This window comes from Macaca nemestrina, chromosome 18 (genome assembly GCF_043159975.1).
Source record: "Macaca nemestrina isolate mMacNem1 chromosome 18, mMacNem.hap1, whole genome shotgun sequence".
Taxonomy (NCBI): domain Eukaryota; kingdom Metazoa; phylum Chordata; class Mammalia; order Primates; family Cercopithecidae; genus Macaca; species Macaca nemestrina.
This window is the reverse complement of record NC_092142.1, coordinates 29,314,107-29,341,590: the sequence shown is the minus strand read 5'-3', so window position 1 is coordinate 29,341,590 and position 27,484 is coordinate 29,314,107. Positions and strand designations below refer to the sequence as shown.

Genomic DNA, 27,484 nt, shown 5'->3' with positions numbered 1-27,484 from the left:
ATGCCTGTAATCCCAGCTACTTGGGAGGCTGAGGCAGGAGAATCGCTTGAACCTGGGAGGTGGAGGTTGTGGTGAGCCCAGATTGCACCAATGAACTCCAGCCTGGGTGACAGAGCGAGACTGTCTCAAAAAAAAAAAAAAAAAAAAAAAAAAAAAAAAAAAAAACCAATAGCAGCAAACTCTGTCCCACAGCAATGTTATAGGCTTTCAGCCCAGTGTGTGGGATGCCTTGCTCTGCGTCCAGTCTGGCCTGCCTCTGCGCCTGTACCCACCTGAAATGCCCTCTTGCCTTCAGCCCTACACTTGCCCTTCCTGCGCTGCCTCGGCCGGGCTCTTAGAGACCTTCCCAACAGTTTCTCACACCTCTGCCCCACTCTGAGTTTTATAGAAACTCGACCTTTCCTTTCTGCTGTGTGGTGACAGACCATATCCTGTTGGGCACAAGCTCCCCAATTCAGGGTGCTCAGAAAAGTCTTGATCTCCATCTAGCAGCTTTGCTTCAGCACATTCACATTTAATACAAAGGACAGGATGTGTTTCATGTTAAAAAAGGAAGCCTTCCTTTTGGAGGCAGAGGGGGAAAAGAAAGGCACAGCCGTGGCAAAGTGTGTGTGTCCCACCAGCAAGTCGGTTTGAGAGAAGCAGCAAGAGCTATGGTATATATTATTAGGGTACAAATACACCAAGGATACATTCCGAGAAATTAATCGTAAGGCAATTTCTTTTTCTTTTTCTTTTCTTTTCTTTTTTTTTTTTTTTTTTTTTTGAGACGCAGTCTTCCTGTGTTACCCCCGAGCTGGAGTGCAGCGGCACGATCTCAGCTTACTGCAATCTCTGCCTCCCAAGTTCAAGCGATTCTTTTGCCTCAGCCTCCCCAGTAGCTGGGATTACAGGCATGTGCCACTGCACTGGGCTAATGTTTGCATTTTTAGTAGAGACAAGGTTTCACCATGTTGGCTAGGTTGGTCTTGAACTCCTGACCTCAGGTGATCCACCTGCCTCAGCTTCCCAAAGTGCTGGGATTACAGGTTTGAGCCACTGCGCCTAGCCTTAGGCAATTTCATTCTTGTGCAAACATCATAGGTTACACTTATGGAAACCTAGATGGTAGAGCCTACTGCACAGCTAGGTGATATGGTGTAGCCTATTGCTCCTGGGCTACAAACCTGTGCAGCATGTTACTGTACTGGATATTGTAGGCAGTTGTAACACAATGGAAAGTATTTGTGTATCTAGACATAAAAAGGCAACGAGTTGCACTACAATGTTACAACTGTTATGGCATACCTAGGAGATTTTTCAACTCCATTATAATTTTAGGAGACCATCCATAGTAAATGTGGGTCCATTGTTGACAAAAACACCTTTTTTTTTTTTTTTTTTTTTGAGACAGAATCTTGCTCTGTTGCCCAGGCTGGAGTGCAGTGGCGTGATCTCAGCTCACTGCAACCTCCACCTGCCGGGTTCAAGAGATTCTCTGGCCTCAGCCTCCTGAGTAGCTGGGATTACAGGCATGCGCCACTATGTCCAGCTAATTTTTTTTTTTTTTTTTTTTTTTTTTTTAACCAAGGCTCACTCTGTCACCCAGGCTGGAGTACAGTGGCATGATCTCTGCTCACTGCAACCTCCGCCACCCGGATTCAAGTGATTCTCCTGCCTCAGTCTCCGGAGTAGCTGGAATTACAGGCACGCACCACCACGCCTAACTAATTAATTATGTATTTTTAGTAGAGATGGAGTTTCACCATGATGGCCAAACTGGTCTCGAACTCCTGACCTCAGTTGAACCACCTGCCTCAGCCTCCCAAAGTGCTGGGATTACAGGCGTGAGCTACCACGTCCAGCCCAGAAACATGTTTATGCAGCATAAACGTTATTATATATGGCTGTTCACCCACAAAGGCATCCCAAAACAGGAGAGCTTAGATGTGCATCATTGGAAGAGCAAGCTGGGACTCAGAGGGAGTACCAGGCGTAGAGGAAGGCCAGAGGTCCACGGGGAGGGCCAGGGACTGGGCACCTGCTGATCACAATGTGGACTGCGTACTTCACCGGGAGCTCCAGCTGGAAGGTGGCCTTGCTGCTTGAAGCCTTATTGTTCTCGCTAGAGAAAGAAAGGGGGGACCAATGGGAAGGAATCCAGGAGAGGGGTCTCTAGCCGGGGCATGAGATGGAGGGTGGGGGCACCCTGGCCTGTACCCACCTGCTTGCACTGGCCCTCATAAGCATCCTGTCTCCCAGGGTGGCCTTGTAGGAGACATCGAATGTGACTATGAAGGTGCCCTGAGGGAAGGAGAAGGAAAGAATGGGGATAAAAGGAAGGGCATGGTGGAGTGAGGGACGGATTGGGACAAGGGAGGACAGTGATGGGGATTTCGGGGGAAGCACTGACGTTAGAGCCCTCATGGAAGATGGGGTGGTTGATGCTGCAGCGGCTGCTCCTCAGGCCCTCGTCCTCAGTGGGCACTGTCTCACATGCCAGGCGCAGGGCACGCTGATGGGGCTGCTTCTAGGAGAGGAGAATGAATTTTAAAAAGTTACCCGCATGCATGTGTGGGCTTGATACACAGCAATGGTGACACTGCAGAGCAGTAGGGAAAAGGACAGACTTTTCTTTTTTTTTTTGAGACGGATTCTCACTCTTGTCACCCAGGCTGGAGTGCAATGGAGTGCATGGTCCACTGCAACCTCCACCTCCCAGGTTCAAGCAATTCTCCTGCCTCAGCCTCTCAAGTAGTTGGGATTACAGGTGCCTGCTGCCATGCCTGGCTAATATTTTTGTATTTTTAGTAGAGATGGGGTTTCACCATGTTGGCCAGGCTGGTCTCAAACTCCTGACCTCAGGTGATCCACCAGCCTTGGCCTCCCAAAGTGCTGGAATTACAGGTGTGAGCCACCTCACCCAGCCAAGGACAGACTTTTCAATCAATTTCCATCAATGCCAGGAAAATTGACCCAAACAAACAAACAAAAAAAAGTAAAGTAAAGAAAGAACAAGAGGAAGAAGAGGAGAAAGAAGAAAGAAGAAAAATAAATTGGATCCCTACCCCACTCCATAAATTAAAATAAATTCCAACTGAATTAAAGACTTAAATGTGAAAAAGCAAAACCATGAAGCTTTTGGAAGATAATATAGGGGGCTATTTTCATAACCTGGAAGTGTTTCTTAAACAAGCCCACACACAGAAAAAACATGGTCAGGTGCGGTGGCTCACGCCTGTAATCTCAGAACTTTGGGAGGCTGAGGCGGGAGGACTGCTTGAGCCCAGCAGTTTGAGACCAGCCTGGGCAGCATGGTGAGACCCTGTCTCTAAAAGAAATAAAAATAAAAAGTAAATAAATTAAAAATTAGCTGGGCGTAGTGGTATGCACCTGTAGTCCCAGCTACTCAGAAGGCGGAGGTGGGAGAATTGCTTGAGCCCAGCAGGTCTAGGCTGCAGCAGTGAGTGGTGGTTGTGCCACTGCACTCCAGCCTGGGTGACAGAGTAAGACTCCTTCTCAAAAAAAAACAAAAAACAAAAAACAAAAAAAAAAAAAAAACAAGAGAGGGAGGAAGGGAGGGATGGAGGGAGAGAGGGAGAAATACAAGGAAGTGATGACCACAAAGTCAGAATAGTGATGACCTTTGGGGAGAGGATGGAGCTGTGATAGGGAAAGGTACACGGGGAGGGGGTTCTGGGGATACTAGCAGCGATTTATTTCTTGACCTGGATGTTAACTCTATGGTTTGTTTAATATTATTCATTAAACTGTATATATGCTTTATGTACTTTCTCATTCTCTCTCTGTGTGTGTGTGTGTGAGAGAGAGAGAGACAGACAGAGAGAGAGAGAGAGAGTACATATCATCACAGAAGAATTTTGAAGAACACTCTGTAACTCCCAGGGCTACAGGGCAGGGGAGAGGCCCCCTCCCACTAGAGCCTACAGCAGTTGTTACCTGGGCTCCCAACACCCGTCGGTGGGACAGCCCTGCTGGGTAGTAGAGGCTGACCACAGTTCCATAGGAATCCTCGCCCGCATTCCACACAGTCACAATCACATTGAGCTCCAGGGAGCTCCCCACGGTCAGGATCTTCAGGCTGAAGGGAAAGGACTGGGAGTGGAACTCCACTGAACGGAAAGGCTGGGAGTGGGACTCCACTGGAAATAGACGGGAACTGGGAAAGGCAGGGCAGCCCTGGAAACTCTGGGCCAATAACATCCCAGTCAACATCACTTTTGTTAGAAAGAGAGCCAGAGAGCAGCACAAGCATCCCAGGAGGATGGGGGACTCGGAAGCCCGAGTGTCTGGATATGAAAGGAGTTACAGCTCACCCTGAGAAGCTGAGGGTGACACCCAGGTCCCCTTCACAGAGGCCATCTTGCCCACAGTTCTTCTCAAAGGGGAGCTGCAGCAAAACAGTACATTCTGTTCCCATCTGACGTCTTAGTCTTTCTCCAAGACCCTCCTTAGAAGCACCCACCAACATTGAGCATTACTAAGCCACTGCCCCCAGCACTTTGCTGGACACCAACAAGGGGCGCAGGTGCGGTTTGGAGGTTGGCATATAAAAGAAAGATAGGACAAGATCCTTGGCTTCAAGGGACAGAAAGTTCGGTTGAGTCACATCCAGCTTATCCTGGAACAATTATTCCACAAACATTATTAAGTGCCAATAATTGTGCAGGTTCTGGGTTGGGTGAGGGCTGAGGGAAGGTGGAAACGACAGGCAAATTCAACATGGTTCCTATGCTCAAGGAAACTACAGTCCCAAGACAGCCTCAAATGTAGATGCAGATGGTTATAACAGCTGTGTGATACCTGCTGTGGCACCACCTTGGTGTAACAGGGACCAGAGAAGGAGCGGCAGCTGCTGAGTGTGGCCTTCAGAAGAGAGGGAGGTGAGGCTGGAGCTTCGTGGGGAGAGGGGAAGAGAAGGCAGAAGGCAGTGTTTTCCAAATGAGGGGCGAGAAAGGAACAAAGGCACAGAGGTAGGAATGAGGAAACTTGGGAGGGATATGGGAATGAACAAGAGACACTGTGCTAGGGAAAAGTGGGAACCGCCTGGGATGTGAGGTGGAAGCAGGGCCTAAGACCAGAAGGGAGAGCAAGGCTGGTGCATTTACTAAAAGCATGCCTAGTAAGGGGGAGTGGGATGCTGTGAAGCCAGAGAGGCCAGGAGGCCAAGTCAGAGAGGACATCAGAGGGAAGGACCGGGGTCTTTGTAAATGCAAGGGGGATTACGCAGGGGATTGAAAAGCCTAGATTAGCATTTTAGGGCCAGTTGACTCTAGCTCCTCTATGGAAAATGGGTGGGAGGGTACAGGAATAGATATGGGAACCACTTTGTGTTGACTCTGGTGTAGGGAGGAGAGAATCGAGGGGCTGGGGGAAGCAGCAGCTGGGACCAGGAGGAGAATGGGGTGGACTTCAGGTCAGTCCTGGAGACAGAACCCACAGGCCTGGGTGTGAGGAGGAGGGGAGAGACTGGAGTCAGGTTTCTGGGCTGGATGTGGTTGGGTGATTGGGAGCTACAGTGGATTCTTAAGTGCATGGAGACAAAATGAAGTCAGGACATCCCTGGGACTTCATTGGAAAACTCACAGAAGCAGTGAAGAGGTCTTGTGAGCCCATGGCCAGCACAGGGCGCAGGTTCTGTGGGGAGGAGATGGGCTCTCTCACCAGCGAGAAGTTGAGGTGCAGAATGATGGGGCTCAGCACGTCCTCCACACAATCCTGAGGGAGAACAGGCTTTCAAGAACCTGCAGTCCTCTGCGCTCCACCACAAGTCCTCCTGCACTGCATCCACTCCCCACTGCCCTGACAGTGCCCCTCCAAGAGGTGGAGCCAGGTTCTCCTGCCCCAGCTTTCCTCTCTCCAGCCCCAACATCCTAACCCTTCCCACCTCGCTCAGCAGAGAACGGGGGTGCTCCAGGCCACCCTTGGGCTCCTCCTCCCTCCCCCTTCTCAGAACCCGAAGTCTTCACTTTCAAAAGCAGCTTCAGGGTTTCACAGTGAACCCCCAGTCCCAGGGTTTTTCTTCGAGTCAAAGTCGGGTTCTTGGTTTCATCGAAAATGGCACGAGAAGTCAGACGTCCTGGGTCCAGTGCCAGATCAAACCTGACAGAGCTTTGGACGTCACCTGAAGTGCAGGGGAGAATGGAAAATGAAAAGGCAGAAATAACCTAGAATGCTCTGTTTTCATTTATTTGTTCATACAATACGTGTTTGCCGGACACTTTTACAGGCCATGAACTGTACCACGTGCTGGGGATACATGTGGAGAAGATAAATGGACAGATGGATGGATGGATGGATGGATGGATGGATGGATGGATGGATGGCTAGATAATAGATAGATGATAGATTAAACAGGTGATAGATGATAGATAATAGATGATAGATTTGGTAGATGAGAGATTAGATAGGTGATAGATCAGATAGATAGATGATAGATAATAGGTGATAGATGGGTAGATAGATGATAGATTAGATAGGTGATAGATTAGATTAATAGATAATAGATAGATGATAGATTTGGTAGATAGATGATAGATTAGCTAGCTAGATGGATATGGCCCCACTCTCACGAAGCTCACAATCTAAGAGAGAAACCAAGCACATGGGCCGTGATGTCACAGCGTGATCAGTGCAAGGGGAGGCTCTCCTGTGGTTCTAAGGATAGCATGCTCGCTGGACCTGGCCAGGCTGCCATCCCAGATGGACCATGGCTAAGCAGCCACCCAGAGAATGAGCAGGAACCAGGTGAGGAGTGGGGAGAACGTCTGGGACCGTGGAGACAGGGCCTAAGACTGGAAGGGAGAGCGAAGCTGGCGCATTTGCAAAAAGCGTGCCTAGTAAGGAAGAGTGGGATGCCGTGAGGCCAGAGAGGCCAGGAGGCCAAGTCAGAGAGGGCATTGGAGGGAAGGACTGGGGTCTTTGTAAATGCAAGCGGGGGTTACTCAGGGGAGTGAGGAGCCCAGATTTACATTTTAGGACCAGTCGACTCTAGTTCCTCGGTGGAAAATGGGTGGGAGGGTACAAGAAGGGATATGGTAACTGCTTCATGTCATGACTTTGGTGTAGGTGGAAGGGAATCAGGGGCTGGGGGAAGGCAGCGGCTGGGGCTCAGGAGAAAACTGGGTGGACTTCAGGTTAACCCTGGAGACAGAACCCACAGGCCCCGGTGTGAGGAAGAGAGGAGAGAATGAGCCAGGTTTCTGGCACAGGTGTTGAGTGGATGTGGAGGTGAGATTGGTTCCTGGGCCCATCCCATCCTCAGGATGGCATTGGGGCCCCTAATGGGATGAGGGGCCGGGGCACCTTTATGGGGGAAACACACCTAGTTGGTCCAGTGAGCTTTTCTGGATGGTGAGACAGATGGTGGCGTCCCCAGCTTCCAGGGCACTGGGCCCCTCTTCCCAGCACCAGTACACAGACTTGGCCACCTCTCCGGGGCTGAATCTCATGGTCACCCCCACTTTCAGCACTGGCAGACTCCTGAGGGGCAGGGTAGTGGGGAGGACAGAACACTGGCCTCTGGGAAGATAACAAGGCGGGGGGGCCAGCACCAGTGAATCAGACACAGCACGGGAGGGCAGGATGTTGGGGAGTTGCTACCTGAGCAGGAGCACCTGGCCCCGGGCCCCCACGGCCAGGTCCATCAGTCCGTCCTGGGTGAGGTCCTGACCCCCGCTCAGCGCCTGCCCAAAATACTGCAGCCTGGGGGAGAGTTGGGAGCCGGCGATCCGCTGGCCAGAAGAGAAAAGTGTGAATCAGGCTGGAAGGTGGGGGAAGAAGTTGGAAATAAGTAACAAGGGGAATATGGAGGTAGGACCGTGGGAAAGGGAGAGAAGGGGTGAGTTGTTAACAGATGTCACCAATAAGAGCCTGAAAAGAGAAGGTAGGAGTCGGGAGATGATTGCTAAGAAACAGATATAGGAGTGGAGATCAGAAGGGTGTCCTGGTGACCCAAGTGTCATTCATTCAATCAGTCTCTAGTTCCAGTTCTGACTCCTCCACGTATGAACCACGAGGCCGTGGGCAAGGACTCAATCTTTCTGTGCTTCCATTTGCTCATCTTTCCAGCGACCCGCTGGCCAGAGAGATGGAAGAGGCGGAAGTCAAAGGGAGGCGATGTGAAAAGTTTGAGAAGAGAGATTTGGAAAAGAGATTGTGGTGAAAGAGGATCTGAAGAGAGAAATTGAAAAGGAGAGATGTGGATGTGGGGATAGAAATTGAAAGCAAATAGGCCGGGTGGCTCACGCTTGTAATCCCAGCACTTCGGGAGGCTGAGGCGAGCAGATCAGCCTGACCAACGTGGTGAAACCCCATCTCTACTAAAAATACAAAAATTAGCCAGGTATGGTGGCCCACACCTGTAATCTCAGCCACTCGGGAGGCTGAGGCAGGAGAATTGCTTGAACCCAGGAGGCAGAGGTTGCAGTGAGCCAAGATTACGCCACTGCACTCCAGCCTGGGCGACAGAGTGAGACTGTCTCAAAAAAAAAAAAAAAAAAGACAGAAAGCAAACAGGGTGAGGACCTTGGGCTCCCCAAACAGAGAAGGGGGCTCTTTGGGTCCGACCCGTCATGAGAGTAAAGGTTGGTGAGGAAGTAAGAGCATAATAATAGGCGTAGAATATATTTGTGTATTCATCACTGGTCAGGTCACTCGTGAACCTAAGGCAAGTGGTGATTGCCTTAGCACTCTCTGTTATTTCTACAAGAAGACTAAGGAGTTGGTTTTATCATTTCTGCATTTTATAGAAAGAAACTAAGGCTGACCAAGGCTGTCAGTCACCTGCCTAAGGCCACACAGCTCAGGATGGCTGGCCAGGCCAGGGATTTGAACTGACCTCTGACCTCAAAGCCTGCTCTCCTAACCATTAAGCTGCCCACACAGATGGAAGGCTTTCCAGAACAGAGGAGAGAAGAGAGATGACGTGTGCTTAGCTGATGAACCACTGAAACAAGGAAGGGAATGGTGACAGAGACAGGAGGCTGCCTTCAGTGAACTCAGGACATGGGAAAGAGCTGGGAGTGGAAGAGGCTGAAGACAGGGGCCTCACCTGGCTGTGGGAGGGGCTGATGCTGGATTCTGAGGCTCCGTGAAACAGGTAGACAGCACCCCGGTTCTCCTGCTCTCCCGGGGCCCCAATGGCCACGTCCGACAGCTTGTCCCCATTCACGTCCCCCAACACTGTCAGGGCTGCCCCAAAGCGGCCCCAGGGGTGGCCCTGCTCCCCACAGAGAACAGCTTCACACTGCCACTGCACCCTCTGCTGAACACAAGCAGTGTCAGACCCCGACCCAGGCGACCCCTCCACCCACACCGGACCCCACTCAGTCCAGGTCCCATCAGCCACTCACCCCCCTGGGCAAGGGACACACGGACACCTGGCCCCCTCGGGTCTGCTCGTAGTAATGGGGGGCCCCGATGAGGATCAGGTCAGTGTTGCCATCACCGTCCACATCCACGGAGCAGAGGGAGGCCCCGAAGTAGGAGCCGATCTGGGGGGCAGAGCCTGGGTCACGCTGCCTGTCCCCGCCAGAGGCAGCCCTGTGGGCAGGTCCCACCTCTCCTCAGGTACCAGGACCTCCCCCAAGGCCCCCAAAGCCCCTCCATCCTCTCCCCGGCCCCGGCCACGGTCCCCACCCTCATCTTCCCCTCTGGCTCCTGTCACAGCCAACCTGCGTCCCCGTGACTTCGGCCTTCAGCCTCCACTGCCCGGACACCTGGGTGAAGATGGCAGCCTTCCCGGTGTGCTGGTAGCGGGGGGCCCCCAGGACCAGGCTCTGCACCCCCTTCCATAGGGCTAGCTCAGTGGAGTAACCTGAGGGGCCCAGGCCTCAGCACAAAGGTCCCCATTCCCCCCACCCAGAACCCTGGACCCCACCCTGGGCAGCACAGCCCCCTTCTCCCCTCCCCAGAACCCTAGACCCCACCTCAGGCAGCGCAGCCCCCTTCTCCCCTCCGCAGAACCCTGGACCCCCACCCTGGGCAGCACAGCCCCCATCTCCCCTCCCCAGAACCCTGGACCCCATCCCAGGCAGTGCATCTCCCACCTGTCCCCAACCCCTGGCCATTTCTCACCGAGGTAAGAGTCCCTCATGTCCACATTCTCCTGAGACATGTTGATGAAGGTGGGGCTCATATTTGGGGGGTACAGGAAGGCACCTCCAGACCAGCTAAAGCTCCCCACAGCCCCCAGGACGAGGCCATCCTGGGAGGAAAGAATTCCAGGGCTGAGCAGAGACTGGAGCAGGAAGACAGTATGTCCCAGAGACACGCCTGCCGCCCGCATCACTTGCCATCCAGGCCTTTCTTCTCTGTCTTCCCAGCCCTCACCAGCAGCCTCTGTCCCCACAGCCACTGCTCCGCCAGCTCACTCTCCTCTCACTCACCGCCCTGTCTGCCCCCGCTGTGCTCACCGCTGCCCCTCTGTCTACTGCCCCAGTGCCAGGCTTCCCCAAACCCAAATGTGCAGCCACCCCTGCTGGAAAACCATCGCCAAGGCCCTTCCGGTGGCACCTAGGACCCTTCCCCATCAAAGCCATGGAGCCTCCCTCTGTTCCAAAGCACATCAAGCCTTTGGCCGGGACACCTCCCTCCCCTTCTCGTTTTCTGGGACTCAGCTCATTTCCCCTCCCTGTAAGAGTCAACTTCAACTTCACCTTTTTTTTTTTTTTTTGAAACAGGCTGTTGCTCTGTCACGCGGGCTGTGATGCAGTGGCACAATCATAGCTCGCTGCGGTCTTGAACTCCTGAACTCATGCAATCCCTCCTGAGTAGTTGAGACCACAGGCACGTGCCACCATGCCTGGCTAATTTTTTAATTTTTTGTAGAGACAGGGTCTCACTATGTTGCCCAGGCTGTTCTCAAACTCCTGACCTCAAGTGATCCACCCGTCTCAGCCTCCCAAAGTGCTGGGATTACAGACGTGAGCCACAGTGCCCGGCCCAATCTGGATCCTTTGAACACACATGCACTTTGAAACCACATCTTTGATCCCACCTGGTCCTTCTCAGCCTCCAGCCCTCTCCTTCCAGGCTGCCTGGGCTCCCTGGGCTCTGGCAAGCCCCTCTCTCTCCCTCCAAGAACCTGGACCCAGGTCCGCCTGGCACTTGCTTTGTCCCGTGCCCAGAACAGTCTCCCCTGATTTGTCCAGGGCTGGCCTTTTCCATTACTGAGACTCCTCTGGCCATCTCTCTCTCTACCCTGATGCTCAGTGCTGTCTGAGAGGCTCTTGCTTACTGTCTCCTCCACTAGAATACGTGATCCTTGAGAGCAGGAACCCAGGCCACCCTCTTCCCTGCTGTGCTCCTGGCCCCTAACATACAGCGTGGAGGCCTCTCCCCAGCGAGAGGGTGAAATTGAGGACGGGGTCTGATCTTGTTTATGTCTGGCTCCCAGCCCAGGGTGGGCACAGAATTGATATCCAAGAGCTGTGGATTGAGGGCAGACTCTACCCACCATTGTGAGGGCTGCGCTGAAGCCTTCTTGGGACATCTCATGCTGGAAGGAGCTGCTTGCCCTGGACTGGGTTCCTGTAGGGAAACAAGTCAGTGAAGTTCCTAGAAGCCGTGAGACACATGAGGACTCAGAACACAGGGAGGAGAACATGATCTGAGGCTTGGGTTCTGGAGAGCAATTTTGAGTGAGTTGTGAACAGGAATGGCCCATCAAGACTGCGCGAGACAGGCCAGGAGCGGTGGCTCATGCCTGTAATCCCAGCACTTTGAGAGGCTAAGGTTGTCGAATGACCTGAGGTCAGGAGTTCGAGACCAGCCTGGCCAACATGGCAAAACCCCACCTCTAATAAAAATACAAAAATTAGCTGGGCATGGTGGCGCATGCCTGTAATCCCAGCTACTCGGGAGGCTGAGGCAGGAGAATCACTTGAACCCAGGAGGTAGAGGTTGCAGTGAGCCAAGATCGTGCCACTGCACTCCAGCCTGGGGACAAAGTGAGACTCCATCTCAAAAGAAAAAAAAAGAAAAAAAAAAAGACTGCGCGGGACCATTGGGTGGGGACCCCTTGGCTCCCAGGAGCCCTCTTGCTCCCGTTTACCCTCAACTGCATAGATCTTCTCCTGCAGCTGCTTCTGGATGCTGCTAAGGGCTGCAAAGTTGTCCACCTTGAACACGTGGTCCTGTGGAGGCGCTGAGCCGATGGTGTTCAGCTCCTGCCTGGCGGTGGGTTCCTGGAAAGCACGTCCCACCTGCAGCAGAGAGGCAGCTGAGGAGGAGGAGCCCAGCAGCACTGCACCTGCAGGAGGTGCAGGCTGAGCCTGGGGCAGGGGTGAAGAAGAGGCGCACCCCGATAGCGTAGCGAATGATGCCAGCCTTCTCTGCCTGGGGGATGACATCTCTGTATTCCAGGGGGTCTTTGTATTTCTGCCCATCTGTGATGACAATGAGGATCTTCTTGGCACTTTTGCGGGCCCCGTTCTTATGATGAAATAGCTGTGTCCTGTCAGGGAGGAAAGGAAGATGACTCTACTGAGATGTGACTCTACTGAGATGTGACTCTACTGGAAAGACGTCATTTGCCGTGCTCTCATCTGGAGAGGCTGCGGAGTCCTGGCACCCTCACATTCTATCAGGCATATTAAGGAACTGATTTGGCCATTTTTGGTTTTCTTTTGAGACAGAGTCTCACTCTGATGCCCAGGCTCTGGAGTGCAGTGGCGTGATCTCGGTTCACTGCAACCTCCACCTCCCGGGTTCAAGCGATCCTCCTGCGTCAGCCTCCTGAGTAGTTGGGATTACAGGCGCCCACCACCATAACCAGCTAATTTTTGTATTTTTAGTAGAGATGAGGTTTTACCATGTTAGTCAGGCTGATCTCAAACTCCTGACCTCAAGTGATCCACCAGCCTCAGCCTCCCAAAGTGCTGGGATTACAGGCGTGAGCCACCGTGCCCAGCTAATTTGGCCATTTTTGAAAGCCACACAAACCATAATTCGATCAATAATAAAGGAAGTCACATTCTTTGTTTCTAAATTCTATCCAAGGCTGAGCTCTCTTCCCCAGAGGAAGTGTGGTTCAAAGCAGGGGCTTTGGAGTCAGACACACTTTGCGGATGGGACTTAACCTCTCCAGGCCTCTGCCTCTCTCCATGTATGATGAGGATGACTGTGCTGTAGCTGTCTCTAAAGATGGCCCCCAGTGAACCACACCTGGTTCCCTCCCACAGTGGACCTGGCCTCGCTGAGTCCCACTCTCATCAGCAGCATGTGGTGGAAGTGACACCATGCCAATCATAGGTCTCAGAAGCCTTGGTTTCTTTTGCTTTTGCACTTTTGGGAGCCCTGAGCCACAATGAGAGAAGTCTGGCTGCCCTATTGGAGGCACCCATGGAGTGGTCACATGGAAGAAGGCCCCCGGAAGTAAGAGGCTCAGCCATCCCCACCAAGCCTGCCTTCCAGCATATCCCCCCCAGGCACCAGACACTAGCTTAGTGCTGGGTTGTTTAACCCACTTAATTTGGGGATGGTTTGTTAGGCAACAGTAGATAACTGAAACAAGTAGTGTCAGGTTATCCCGAAGATTAAACAAGGTCAAGCTTTTACAGTGAATGGCCTGTGGGTGACTACTAATTAGATGACAGCTGTAACAAACAATTAAACATGTACCTATCGGCCGGGCACAGTGGCCCACACCTGTAATCCCAGCACCTTGGGAGGCCAAGGTGGGAGGATCACGAGGTCAGGAGTTTGAGATCAGACTGACCAACATGGTGAAACCCCATCTCTACTAAAAATACGAAACTTAGCCGGGTGTTGTGGCACGTGCCTGTGGTCCCAGCTACTCAGGAGTCTGAGGCAGGAGAATCGCTTGAACCTGGGAGGCGGAGGTTGCAGTGAGCTGAGATCACGCCATTGCACTCCAGCCTGGGCGACAGTGAGACTCTGTCTCAAAAAAAAAAAAAAAAAGTAACTGCCTGCTCATGTAACTCTATAAACTCAGAGCAAATACACACAGGTGCCAAATATGATATTGGAAATAACCCAAATATCCAACACTGGGGAAAGGGTTTAGCCAGTCATGACCTAGCCTGTTAGTAGACACAGCCATTTCAAAGGAAAGCAGTATGGGAGGCCGAGGCAGGAGGATCTCTCGAGGGCCAGAGTTCAAGACCAGCCCGGGCAACATAGCAAGACCCCGTCTCTACAAAAAATATTTTTTAAAATTAGCCAGATATGGTGGCATGCACTTGTGATCCCAACTCGGGAGGCTGAGTCAGGAGGAGGCTGCAGTGAGCCATGATCGTGCCACTGCACCCCAGCCTGGGTAACAGAGTGAGACCTATCTCAAAAAAAAAAAAAAAAAAAAAGGAAAACAAAAAATTGTGGACCTAGATGAGGTGGGGAAAAAACCCAAACAGGATGAAAATAGTTTCTGCCCTGAATGTGACCATACAAAATAAGCCTGAATAAAGATGGGGATGGAAGTGGCATTGTGCTATGCGGCTGAGATTTATTGATTCACTTGCAAGTATCCCTTGATGTTACTAAAATACTGTAGGGTGGTTGACTAGAGGGACTGTGGGTAATATAATACTTCTTTTTTAAAAAGTTTCCTTACTGTTATTGCCATTTGGGTTTTGCTTTTTTTTTTTTTTGTAATAAAACTTCTTTTTAAAAAAAGAAGAAAAGAAAGAAAGGGAAGAAAAGAAGGAAGAGAAGGAAGAGGCTGAGCGTGGTGGCTCACACCTGTAATCCCAGCATTTGGGAGGCCGAGGTGGGCAGATCACTTGAGGTCAGGAGTTCGAGACCAGCCTGGCCAATATGGTGAAACCCCATCTCTACTAAAAATACAAACATTAGCCAGGCGTGGTGGTGCAGGCCTATAGTCCCAGCTGCTCAGAGGCTGAGGCAGGAGAATTGCTTGAACTGGGAATACAAAAATTCGCCGGGCATGGTGGTGTGCACTTGTAATCCCAGCTACTTGGGAAGCTGAGGCAGGAGAATCGCTTGAACCCAGGAGATGGAGGTTGCAGTGATCCAAGATTGTGCCATTGCACTCCAGCCTGGGCGACAGAGTGAGACTCTGTCTAAAAAAACAAGAGAGAGAGAGAGAGAAGGAAGGAGGGAAGGGAGGGAAAGGAGGAAGGGAAGAAGGGAGGAAGGGAAGAAAGAAAGGAGGGAAGAAAGAAAGGAGGGAAGGAGAAAGGGAGGAAGGGAAGGGAAGGGAAGGGAAGAAGGGAAGGGAAGGGCCGGCAGCAGGGAGGTCCAATCCTTGGCTGAGTCCAGCCCTGAGATGGGCTTGGCTCTGGGGAGCAGAGGCTGCTGGGAAACTCCCTGCACTCTGGGCTTGAGAGCATCACTGGAGTTGGTGAGAACCACTTGGTCACCTCTGCCTCATTCATTTTTTCTCCCAGGCCCCACCACTGGAAGAACTTTGAGGGGTGAGGTGGAGACTCCAGGAGGGGGACACTCCTGTATTACTTTAATCTTACAGGACAGACGGAGGCCTTCCTCTGGGTTGCTGAGTCACAGGGGGCCACCGTTCAAGGCAGAAGATCCTCCCAGAAGTAAAGATGGTGCGTTTGGCAGGAGCATCTCTTGCTTAAGCCAAATTCTAGCAGCACCCCATGGCCGCTCCCAGGGGTGTGTGCAGGAAGCCAAGGATCCCCGACCTTCAGCCCAGCTCCTTCCCACAAGAACCACATGCCCTTCTCGGGGGCCCCACCTCCTACATCATTTTAGGCATAGACCGTATGTGCATAAGGCAGGCCCATGGTGAGTGCCTGAGTAGCACAGGGGTTGCGCAGGGGTGAGGGATGCAGGGGAGGAGGTGAGTAGGGAGAAAGGCACCAGGACGACCTTGGGTGACAATTCCTGAGTCCCTGACTGCTCCATTCTCTGATAAAACCTCAGGCATTTATCTGACACCTCCTGTGTGCCCCGAGCTGAGCACCCCATACGCATGATCTCAATCCTAAGCTGTGAGCTTATCCTCATCTGAGAGTCACTGAGACTTGGAGCCCATCACTCCCAGGGTTACACCCAGAGTAGCTCGTGGGGAGCCAGGATGGAAGCCTGATGTGTCTGAGCCAAAGCCCGGGCCTCTGGCTGCTGTGGGGTGGGGAGGGGTTCTGGGATCCAGGCTCTGCAGAACCAGGCAAAGGGGAGGCACAGCTGCAGAGGAGCCTCATCCTATATTAGGGAGACCGGCAGTGAGGCAGCCAGGAGCACCCCGGGGGGAGGTTTTCCCTGCAGCCCTGACATGCCCCTTGGTAGCCCCTTTCCCCGGAGCCTCCCTCAGCCTCTGAGAAGAGCTGTGCTGACCCAGGGTTAGGAAGTGGGGGTGGCAGCCACATTGGCAGGCCGGGGTTGGGAGTGCTTACACCACTTGCAGGATGCCCGTGGCTGTGAATGTCAGGCCTTTCAGTTGGACGATGGGATCCACCAGGCTCTGCTGGCTCCGGCTGGTCCGGAATTGGGTGAAGGTGAAGTGGATCTTCGGGAAGTTTGAGTACTGCATCAGTGCGAACTGCAAAGGCCAGCGGGGAGGGCCCAGGGTTCAGTGCCTGTTTCTATTGTTTATTTTAATTTTTTGTAGAGACAGGTCTCTCAAGCTCCTGGCCTCAAGTGATCCTCCTGCCTCAGCCTCCCAAGTAACTGGAACTACAGGCACACACCACCATGCCTGGCTTTGTTTTTTGTTTTGTTTTGTTTTGGTTTGGTTTTGGTAGAGACAAGGTCTCACTATATTGCCCAGGCCGGTCTCGAACTCCTGGCCTCAAGCAATCCTCCCACCTCAGCCTCCCAAAGTGCTGGGATTACAGGTTTGAGCCACCACACCAAGCCATATTGTTTTTAGTTTTAATAAACTTTATTTTGGAATTATTTTGGATTTACAAACCATTTCCCATGTGTTTTGAGGCCCTACAAATAATATACTGAAACCCAGAGAAGAAAATTCATTGGCCCAAAAATACAAAATATAAACTGGAAAATCTAAACCAAATGATGTTTCCTTCACAGTTTACTAAAAATAACCTTGCCAACCACAATATTTGCTACCCTTAGCTTATAAAAAAATTTATCACACATTAAATCAATTTGTGTATTTCCTTGATTCTCAAGTATTTGTGGCTGGGCGTAGTGACTCATGCCTGTAATCCCAGCACTTTGAGAGACCAAGGTGGGAGGACTATTTGAGCCAGGAGTTGGAGACCAGGTTGGGCAATATAGCAAGACCCCATCTCTACAAATAAAAATTTTAACAAATTAGCCAGGCATGGTGGCATGCACCTGTAGTCCCAACTACTCGGGAGGCTGAGGCAAGAGGATCACTTGAGCCTAGGAGATCAAGCCTTCAGTGAGCGATGATTGTGCCCCCACACTGCAGCCTGGATGACAGAGCAAGACCCTGTTTAAAAAACAACAAATTGGGCGGTTTTGCACATACACAGACACTAGTTATTGGAAAATAAAATAATAAAAATATATCATTAGTTACATAGAAAATACAATAAATCATCAATCAGTTGACTGAGTTATAGTCAGTCAAATTTCATAGCAAAATTATTTTTTAAACACTTTCAATGTTTTTAAACAGCAGAAACATTGTATTTCCTATAGCTTTTGGATACATATTAAATGCCAAGGGGTGTCGCCTCCTAGGTCAGGGCTCAAGTTGGGCCTGCGCTGGGACCATAGCTTCATCCTCCACTCCAGCCCCATGGCATACGGCTCCACTGGCCTGCCCCCACCCCCTCCCAGGATGCCTCTCCCAGGCCAGCCTCCCCCGTCCCCCAACCCCCAGCCCCAGGTGCCCAGTCTTCACCAGGGTGTCAGTGCCCGCAAACTGGTCCATGACAGCTTGGACAAAGCCCTTCATCCGGTTAAAGTCATTTTGGTTAATGCTTCCAGAGCCATCGATCAGGAAGACGATGTCCATCTCTTGATGTGGACACTCTGTGGGGGAATGGGGAGGAATTGGAGACGCACTGTGGGGGCCCAGCCCTGTCCTGCAGCTCCTGCTCAACAGAACCTGGGAGCTGTTCTTGGCATCCCCACCTGGTTTCCGACCCCTCCTTGAAGGAGGCCCCAATCTGCCACCCCAGCCCCCTGCTCCCTCCCTCCCACATGGCCTGGAAAGAGGGAGATGAGAACCCAGGGCCCAGGTGGGCTCCTCATTCATTTAATCAATAAATATTCATTAAACACAGATGCTAGGGGTGCCACAAGCATCACGGGTGAATGTCTAGCAAAGTGGTTCAGGGTGCGTGTTCTGGAGCCAGTGTGCCTGGGCTAAACCCCAGCTCAGCCATGTGCTAATTGGTGAATTCAGGCACATTACTTAACTTCTCTGGACTTCAGTGTCCCTTTCTGTAAAATGAAGGCAATAGCAGTGGCTGCCATATGGGATTACTGCAAGGATAAAGCAACACACACATGGATGCTGGAGACAAGTCCTGGCCCTCCGCCAGGGTCAACCACTGGCACAATTCTCACCATGTGCCAGGCACCTTCGAGGCCTGTAGGATATGCCTGTAGGGCTGCTGTGGGGGTGCGGCAGGGATCCACCCCAGACCCAGCCCTAATCCCCGGTCAGATCAGAGGTCCTCATTTCCAGCTATGTGGAGTTGGCTCTGAGCTGAGTCCCTTCCCAGGAATCATGCTAGGCAGAGGGGAGCTCTTGCCCACGGGGACACCTCCTGCACCTGGAGGTAGCCTTTACCAATGACTGGTTCAGTGTCTGAAGGGCCAGCTGCACTCTGAGCCCCCCAGGCATTGGCTGAGGCCTCTGGTTTTTTCATTTTTTGTTTTTTTGAGGCAGAGTCTCACTGTCACCCAGGCTGGAGTATAGTGGTGTGATCACAGGTCAGTGCAGCCTCGACCTCTCCAGGCTCAGGCAATTCTCCCACCTCAGCCTCCTGAGTAGCTGGTACTACAGGCGTGCACCGCCTTGCCTGGCTAATTTTTGTATATTTTTGTAGAGACGGAGTTTCATCATGTTGCCCAGGCTGATCTCAAACTCCTGGGCTCTAATGATCCACCCACCTCGGCCTCCCAAAGCGCTGAGATGACAGACAAGCACCCCTGTGCTGGCCTTGGGCCTCTGTTATGATTGCATTGCGTCCACCCTTCACGCTCCCATGGAAGCGGCACCCAAGAACATTCCCAGTTGGGCGTGGTGGCTCACACCTGTAATCCTAGCACTTTGGGACGCTGAGGTGGGTGGATTACTTGAGGCCAGGAGTTCGAAACCAGCCTGGCCAACATGGTGAAACCCCATCTCTACTAAAAATACAAAAAAATTAGCCAGGCATGGTGGCGGGTGCCTGTAATCCTAGCTATTTGGGAGGCTGAGGCAGGAGAATCACCTGAACCCGGGAGGCAGAGGCTGCAGTGAGCCGAGATTGTGCCATTGCACTCCAGCCTAGGCGACAGAGTAAGACTCTGTCGCAAAAAAAAAAAAAAAAAAAAAAAAAAAAGGAACATTCCCAAGTGACCTCAGAGTCTGTAGAGTTCGCTCTGCAATTGTGAGGACACATCATATGCACATAAACAAACAAGAATTTTCATGCTGCCCCCAGGCTCATGGGGGATGTGGCCTGTGTTCAGGGCCCAGTTGGTATCTCCACCAGCAGCCACATCCTGTGCTGCCCACAGGGCGGTGGGAGATCAGGCCATCAGAGCACTAAGGTGTGAGGCCCACACCGCAGGGCTGTGGTTTCTGCCCCGCGCCCACCACTGCAGAAAAAAATGCCTTTTCCTCTTTCCTCTCCCCCACCCCACCTGCTCAATCACTTGGTGCTTCAAGGGTGCTGGGGAGAAACAGAAGGTCACCTTCCTTCCTGCTTCTTCAATCACCAGCAAATCTTGATATCCATGGGGCAGGTTGCGGATTCCCCAGGAGCTCCCCTTTTTTGCCCACATCTGGGCAGCCAATGTCTTACACTGGTACTTGTTTTTTCAGCTGCATCAAGAAACCACCCTCTCATCCTCTCTCAAGCCAGGTCTGTGGCAAATCCTCTCACAATGTCTCTTCTGTTTTCTTGGTCTTTTTATTGTATTCCCTGGGCTTCCACTAGCAGAAGCCTGGACATGTCCTTTTGAAAAATGACCCCACCAATCAGACAAGGATGGCTCAAGCTCTGGGCTCTGCCTCTTTTTATTGATGGGAACTTAGCTATCTGAACCTTGGTTTTCTCATCTATGGGAATCACCACCCGGGATGTTGTGAGGATGCAATAAGGTGATTCCTACCAGGTACTCAGCACTGCCTGGCACACAGGTGATGTTCAGTGGACCCTGGTCCCTTCCACTTGGACCCACACCCTCCTTGCCTGCACCAGGTTTATGCTCCAGTCCCATTTGCATCAGGCACCCCACCTCATGAGTTCCAGAGACGGCTGTGAGAAGACATTTACCCCTTGTTTTTAAGTGCCACCTCCCTAACCTGGCTTCACAGACATCTCAGGCTGGGCACGATCCCCCCTAAAAGCCCTGGATGTCTCTTCCCCCTTCCCTCAGTCCCCTCCATACACTCCACCCTCACCATTTGCTCTGGGAATGTTTCTGCTGCTGCTCCACCTTTGTCTAAAGGCCCAGCATGCCTGTGGTCATGGCCTCTCTGGTCTGAATCAGAACTTTCTCTCTGCCCCCATCAGAACTTTCACTCCTCAAACCGGGCCTGAGGACTCATGCCTGTCATCCCAACACTTTGAGAGTCTGTGGCAGAGGATTATTTGAGCCCAGGAGTTCAAGATCAGCCTGGGCAACATAGCAAGACTCCCATCTCTACAAAAACACAATGTTTTAAAATTAGCCAGGTGTGATGCATGTACCTGCAGTCCCAACTACTCAGTAGGCTAAGGGAGGAGGATCACTTGAGCCCAGGAGTTCGAGGCTGCAGTGAGTTATGATTGCACCACTGCACTCCAGCCTGGGTGACATAGCAAGACTCTGTCTCAAAAAAATTAACAGGGTGTGGTGGTGCATGCAGCCTGACAGAGACTCTGTTTTTCGTTTTTTTGAGATGGAGTTTTGCTCTTGTCACCCAGGCTGGAGTGCAATGGCACAATCTCGGCTCACTGCAACCTCCGCCTCCTGGGTTCAAGTGATTCTCCTGTCTCAGTCTCCCGAATGGCTGGGATTACAGGTGCACACCACATCCGACTTTTTTTTTTTTTTTTTTTGTATTTTTAGTAGAGGGGTTTCACCACATTGGCCAGGTTGGTCTCGAACTGCTGACCTCAGGTGATCCTCCCACCTCAGCCTCATAAAGTGCTGGGATTACAGGCCTAAGCCACCGTGCCTGGCGGGGACCCTGTCTTATAAAGAAAAAAATTGTAAAGAAAAACCCTACAAAGAACTTCTACCCTGGAGCAGCAGGGCTCCTGCCTGAGCCGCCTTCCCCTCCTGGCTTCTGTCCTAGCCACACTTGGCCCTCCAGGGAGGGCACATGAGCCCAAACACAGGCCTCATGCCTGCTCACCCTCAGTGCCAGCATGTGCTCCACAGGGAACCGTGGCCTGCCGGGAACCTACCTGGCAGGGCGTCGGGGACTGTCTGGATGATCTCCCAGTGCGAGCCCAGCAGGAGGCAGGAACCCTTTGAATACGAGTTCTCCCCACAGACTCTGTGCAGGGTGGGGCCACAGGCCTGGAGGCAGGAACCTGTGAGCCAGGAGCCCCTAGCACCCCCTCCTCCTTCACCCCCAACCCCAGCCTCCTCCCCTACAACCCCCCTCCCCGCCACCGTGGCCCAAAGCACTCACTCACCAGAAGCCAGGAGCGGTTGGTGGAGGCTGCTAGGGTCAGGCCCAAGGACATGTTCACGGCCTCGGGGTGGACTGCGAGGGCAGACACGTGGGGTCTCACTCACAGCACACACTTATTTGTGGGGAGGGTCTGGACTGGAAGCTAAGCGGGGGCACAGTTGGGTCCAGGAGGGTTGAGGGGCCCGATTCCCAGGTGGTCACTCACTGTGCAGCGGGATGGGCTGGCACACTCCGGTGGCAGCTGTGCAGTCATACAGCCGTCCCGTCTGGTTGGCCGCCACCACCTCCAGGGGTGCTCCCACCACGAGTCTGGAGACACAACCGTGGCCATGTCACTGTAGCCACAGGAGCGGTGGGAGCAGCAGGCACTGGGGGCGAGGAAGTGTCCCTCCATGGGGAAGTGAGACTTTGTGAGGGAAATCTTCTGGCATTTGCCATTTGGCAGAATATTCAGAAATCAGGGCCCGAGTATAACCCACAGATGCCCAGGGGTCATGCTGGGGTTTATTTGGTTTTGAGTGTGCATACGTACGTATGTGTGTATTTATGTTTAGAATTTTTTTTTTAACATTCACCAAAAAGAAAACTATTTAAAGACCAAAATGGCATTTCCCAATCATGGGTAAGTACACTGCGTTTCTGAGTTGCCATTATTTTGAATCACCCAAGAAATAAGATCATCTCAAGTTAATTGGAACGATTTCCTGAAGACATGTGCTTTCAAAACCAATAGTTGATTCTGTAATTCATTGGACCAATTTAAATATTATATAAGCAATTTCAATTGGTAAAGCAGTGTACTAGGATCCATAACTATATCTAGAGTTATGTAGAGTCCATGGTTTATTTGCAAAAATCCTTGAGTGGGAAAGTTTTTTAATTTCGGAAATGTTTTCTCACTACCCACAATCTCCTCACCCCGGTGAGAAAAACAGACAAATACTGGTGTATGTTAATGCGCCAAGCAAGGTTTCATTAAATGGCCATGTGAGGGCTCCTTCTAGGTGCCGCTCTTTACAGAAAGCTACAATCCCTGTGCGTCATGATTCAGGGGATGCCTAAGGCTTTGTGATGAAAATCTGAGCATTGGCTAGAGAGGCAGCAGTTTGGAACCTGCTGATACAAACGATGAGCAAACCTTTAGGGTAGCCCATCAACCCACATGTTTTCTGAGATGGAGTTTCACTCTGTCGCCCAGGCTGGAGTACAATGGCGTGATCTCGGCTCATTGCAACCTCCACCTCCCAGGTTCAAGCGATTCTCCTGTTTCAGTCACCCAGCTAACTGGGATTACAGGCATCGCACCAGGCTAATTTTTGCATTTTTCAGTAGAGATGGGGTTTCACCATATTGGTCAGGCTGGTGTTGAACTCTTGACCTTAGGTGATCCACCCACCTCAGCCTCCCAAAGTGCTAGGATTATAGGCATGAGCCACCACACTCAGCCAATGTATTCTTTTTTTAAAATGTGGCCTAAAAAACTGATGGTGCAGAAGTCTGACCACTGGTTCTCTAGGTTTGTTGGGTAATGAGAAGGGGTCCATGGCAGCCCTGTGCCTGTGGGATTTTACACAGGAGCAGCTGACCTAGGTGGGGCTCACCCAGGCACAAACATGTGTATCCCTCATCAAATTGGGTCTTTCGGATTCGTGCACTTCAGTTGGCCACATTTCGCAATAAATAAAAACAAAACCCTGGTGCCTGGCACTTGCTTCCATCCCCCTAGAGTGCCGGTCACATGAGGAAGGGAGAGGGATGTGCAGCTGGAGCTCGGTGACCTCTCACAGCTCCTTGTGACCAACTGAGCCTTCCTGTCCACTGGGGCTCACTGCCAGCACCGCTTCCTCCATGGAGCCCCCCTGGGTCTGCTGTCTCCCTGTCTGCGCCCCCCAGACCTTGGTGACGCCTGTGTCACACTGTGACTGGAACTCTCTGGGGCAGGAGAATGTGAGCTCCTGGAAGCGGGGATAGGCTCATCATTTGTGGGTCCCAATTCGAAAGAAACATGTGGGGTCTCTTGGGCTTGAGGGGCTCTTACCTTTCTTCTGTTCTCTCCCTCAACCTCTCCTGGGGTTTTTTTATTTGCTATGCAGTGTCCCACTCCCTCAGGGTACTCCCAGGGTGAGCGCACCTAACTGACTTTACCCAGCTCATGCCAGGGGTGGAAGGTGACAGTGGTCATTGCTCCCATGCGGATGGGGGAGCCAGCAGCTGATACCCCTTCCCTAGGAGGTGGTGGGAGGTGGGGCTGCTGCTGAGCTAAGGCTCCAAACCCCCAGTGCGTCTCCCTTCTCCCATAATTCTTTTTTTTATTTTGACGGAGTCTCACTCTGTCACCCAGACTGGAGTAAAGTGGCGCGATCTCGGCTCACTGCAACCTCCACCTCCCAGGTTCAAGCGATTCTCCTGTCTCAGCCTCCTAAGTATCTGGGATTACAGGTGCCTGCCACCATGCCCAGCTAATTTTTTTTTTTTTTTTTTTTTGCATTTTTAGTAGAGACGGGGTTTTGCTGTGTTGGCCAAATTGGTCTCAAACTCCTGACCTCAGATGATGTGCCTGCCTCGGCCTCCCAAAATGTTGGGATTATAGGCGTGAGTCATGGTGCCCAGCCCTGCCATCATTCTTTACTTACAAAACACAAATGCACAGATAAAATCAAGAATTGGCAAGGCAGAGTGGCTCACACCTGTAATCCCAGCACTTTGGGAGGCCAAGGCAGGAGGACTGCTTGAGCCCAGGAGTTCAGCCAGTCTGGACAACATAGCAAGACTCTGTCTCCATAAAAAGCAAAACAAAACAAAACAAAAAACAGGCATGATGGCATGCACCTGTGGTCCCAGCTATTCAGGAGGCTGAGGTGAGAGGATCACTTTGCCCGGGAGTTTGAGGCTGCAGTAAGCTGTGATTGCACCACTGCACTCCAGCTTGGGCAACAGAGCTGGAGTAAAAATAAAAATAAAAATCATCAGGAATTTCAAGAGGTTAAGGGCAGAACATTAAACTCCAAACTTAATGAGTGTGGGCCCTGTGTGACTGCACTGGCCCCCAAGAAGTGGGCCCTGCCTGGAAGGCAGGTTCAAGGCCTCCCTCCTGAGATAAGGTGGGGTCTTGTCTAGAGTTTTGTGGCCCTTCCTGGGATTGAGAATAATACATGCTGGTATCAGGGCCTCCAAGGAGCCAAGGAAAGATTTCTTACCCCTGCTGCCCTTCCTCCAGGACGCCTCCCTGGGGTAACCCGTGTGTACCCATCCACAGGACATGATGCAGTGGAGGTTGGGGAAGGAGGGTGAGTGGGGCCTACCGAGATCCACCAAACTGCACCACGCTCTGCCCAAAGCCGCCTGCGTCCTCCTGGAAGATGGTGGGCTCCTCCACATCCAGGTTGAATCCATGAAAAGAAGCCAGGACTGAGGAATATTTGGTGGGGGTGGGAGGGAGTGAGAGTTAAAGAAGCCCCAATCCCTCGGACCTCCCAGCCTCTTTTTTTTTTTTTTTGAGATGGAGTCTCGCTCTGTTGCCCAGGCTGGAGTGCAGTGGCACAATCTCAGCTCACTGCAACCTCCATCTCCTGGGTTCAAGCGATTCTCCTGCCTCAGCTTCCCAAGTAGCTGGGATTACAAGTGCATGCTGCCACGCCCCGCTAATTTTCGTATTTTTGGTAAAGACGGGGTTTCACCATGTTGGCCAGGCTGGTCACAAACTCCTGACCTCAGGGGATCTGCCCATCTCCCTCCCAAAGTGCCTCCCAAAGTGCTGGGATTATAGGCATGAGCCAGCGCACCTGGCCAAGCCTGATTTTTGATGGCACGTGAATGTGGCTCTGATGCAGTTTTCAGCAAGGGGACTCTTCCCTACGTGCAGTCAGGACTTGGGGGAAACAGGCCCAGGGAGATGATGTCCAACCTTTCCCCCTCCCTGGTGGCTTCTGTGGCCTTCCATTCCCGGAGGAGGCTGGGGAGACCTCTCTCGCCCACACCAGGGACCCCATCAGCGGGAGCGGGGAAGCCTGGGACAACATAGCCAGCTGAAGAGGTAGCTTAGTTGCCACGTGAGCACAGCCCCTGAGCCCCTCTTCATTCAGGTCACGCTCTCCCGACTCTGGGCCACTCGCACACGAAGCACTCCCCTGCCCCAGCTCCTCATGAGAGTGGTGGGAGCCGTCCACCAGCCCCCAGCCTGCCCTCCCAGATGGAGTCCCCTCAGAATCCCTCCAAGCTTCTCCCCAGCCCCCTGGCCCCACTCACCACTCAGAAGCAGCACGGTGCCGAAGGTCATCCCTGAGCAGTGCGTCGAGGGGAAGTGAAAGGTTGGGGCCACAGCACAGAAGGTGCTCACCCTCCCAGGGGTTAGCTGAAATAATGATTCAGGGCCTCCACGTGGCAGGAGGAGGGGCACAGTGGGTAGGAGGGCCCTGGTTAGTTAAGGAACAGAAGTGGGGGCAGGGGCCAATGACACCCTGGGGAAAAACCCTCATCCTGTCCCCCTCCACCACCTGCAAGGGACTTCCTTCTCCCAGAAGACCACCCGCCTCCAGGCCTCAGGAGCCAGTTGGTATCCAGGGAGCCCCATAGCTCTCTGACGTCCCACAGGAGTGGAAGGGCAGGAAGCAGAACGGCGGTGGAGGCCTCGGCTTGTGGATGTGAGCCTGGAGAGAGGCAGGGAGAAGGGGAGCTAGGCCAGGGTGTGGTTTCACAAAGTAGAACCCATCCAGAGGAGAATGGACACCCAAAATAACAAAGTCATGCCATGGGCTACTACTCAGCAAGAAACAAGATCAAACTACAGACCAGGTGCTGCCGCTCATGCCTGTGGTCCCAGAGCTTTGGTGAGGCCAAGGCAGGTGGATTGCTTGAGTCCAACAGTTCGAGACCAGCCTGGGCAACACAGCCAGACCCTGTCTTTACAACAAATAAATAAATAACAAAAACAAACTACAGTTCTGTACAACAACACAGGTTAACTCAATTTTATCTTAAGTGAAAGAAACCAGACAACAGAATGCCTAATGTCTGGTTCCTTTCATATACGAATTAGAGAATGGGCAAAATTCATCTACAAAGATGGAGACCAGAAGAGTGGTCGCCTACGGTGGGGCAGAGAGGAAACTTTTTTTTTTTTTTTTGACAAGTTTTGCTATGTCGCCCACGCTGGAATGCGGTGGCATGATCAGGGCTCACTGCAGCCTCAAATTCCCAGACTCAAGCAATTCTCCCACCTCAGCCTCCCAGTCATGGGATTACAGATGCACACCACCATGCCCAGCTAGCTTTTTTTGTTTTTTGTAGAGATGAGATCTCACTATGTTGCCCATGCTGATCTTGAGCTCTTGGACTCAAGCAGTCCTCCTCACTCCTCCTCCCAAAGTACTGGGATTACAGGTGTGAGCCACCACATCCAGCCAGGAGCCTTTAGCATGTGTTAAATTTAGCATTTGACATAGTATTTTAACATTTATACATGGGGTTGGGGAGAAGATAAATGAGTGGTTGTTATTTATTTTCTGTGATTTTCTGTATGTTTGAAATATTCCATGATTAAACATAAATGTTCCTTTAAAATGTGAAAAAAAAAAGTTCTATATATAAAAGGCTAGGAATAGGCCAGGCACGGTGGCTCACACCTGTAATCCCAGCACTTTGGGAGGCCAAAGTGGATGGATCATCTGAGGTCAGGAGTTTGAGACCAGCTCTGGCCAATATGGTGAAATCCTGTCTCTACTAAAAATACAAAAATTAGCTGGTCGCGGTGGTGCG

At 51.9% G+C, this 27,484-nt stretch overlaps 1 protein-coding gene across 9 annotated transcripts in view; it reads right to left on the bottom strand.

Annotated features, from left to right (window-relative positions):
- Nucleotides 1-26,084, bottom strand: part of LOC105482966 (integrin subunit alpha D) — a 32,690-nt gene extending 6,606 nt beyond the window's left edge. For 3 of the 9 annotated variants that reach the window (XR_011616387.1, XM_011743488.3, XM_011743493.2), the window contains exons 1-23: nt 25,976-26,070; nt 25,033-25,138; nt 21,936-22,039; nt 21,732-21,802; nt 21,498-21,612; nt 17,786-17,916; nt 16,341-16,486; nt 12,304-12,457; nt 12,056-12,206; nt 11,459-11,532; nt 10,078-10,207; nt 9,675-9,817; nt 9,354-9,494; nt 9,053-9,265; nt 7,603-7,733; nt 7,325-7,482; nt 5,970-6,124; nt 5,587-5,718; nt 4,317-4,390; nt 3,940-4,081; nt 2,393-2,509; nt 2,204-2,283; nt 2,048-2,104 (exon numbers count right to left, since the gene is read on the bottom strand). Coding sequence is in view for 7 of the 9 variants with exons in the window: in XM_011743488.3 (XP_011741790.2) it covers nt 2,048-2,104; nt 2,204-2,283; nt 2,393-2,509; nt 3,940-4,081; nt 4,317-4,390; nt 5,587-5,718; nt 5,970-6,124; nt 7,325-7,482; nt 7,603-7,733; nt 9,053-9,265; nt 9,354-9,494; nt 9,675-9,817; nt 10,078-10,207; nt 11,459-11,532; nt 12,056-12,206; nt 12,304-12,457; nt 16,341-16,486; nt 17,786-17,916; nt 21,498-21,612; nt 21,732-21,802; nt 21,936-22,039; nt 25,033-25,138; nt 25,976-26,006 (2,756 nt within the window). In the remaining 2 variants the exon portion in view is untranslated. Of the gene's footprint in view, nt 1-1,969; nt 2,105-2,203; nt 2,284-2,392; nt 2,510-3,939; nt 4,082-4,316; nt 4,391-5,586; nt 5,719-5,969; nt 6,125-7,324; nt 7,483-7,602; nt 7,734-9,052; nt 9,266-9,353; nt 9,495-9,674; nt 9,818-10,077; nt 10,208-11,458; nt 11,533-12,055; nt 12,207-12,303; nt 12,458-16,340; nt 16,487-17,785; nt 17,917-21,497; nt 21,613-21,731; nt 21,803-21,935; nt 22,040-25,032; nt 25,139-25,975 lie in introns of all 9 variants that reach the window. The other 6 variants (XR_011616386.1, XM_011743489.3, XM_011743491.3 and 3 more) reach the window with 6 other exon arrangements.
- Nucleotides 26,085-27,484: the final 1,400 nt, after the last annotated feature.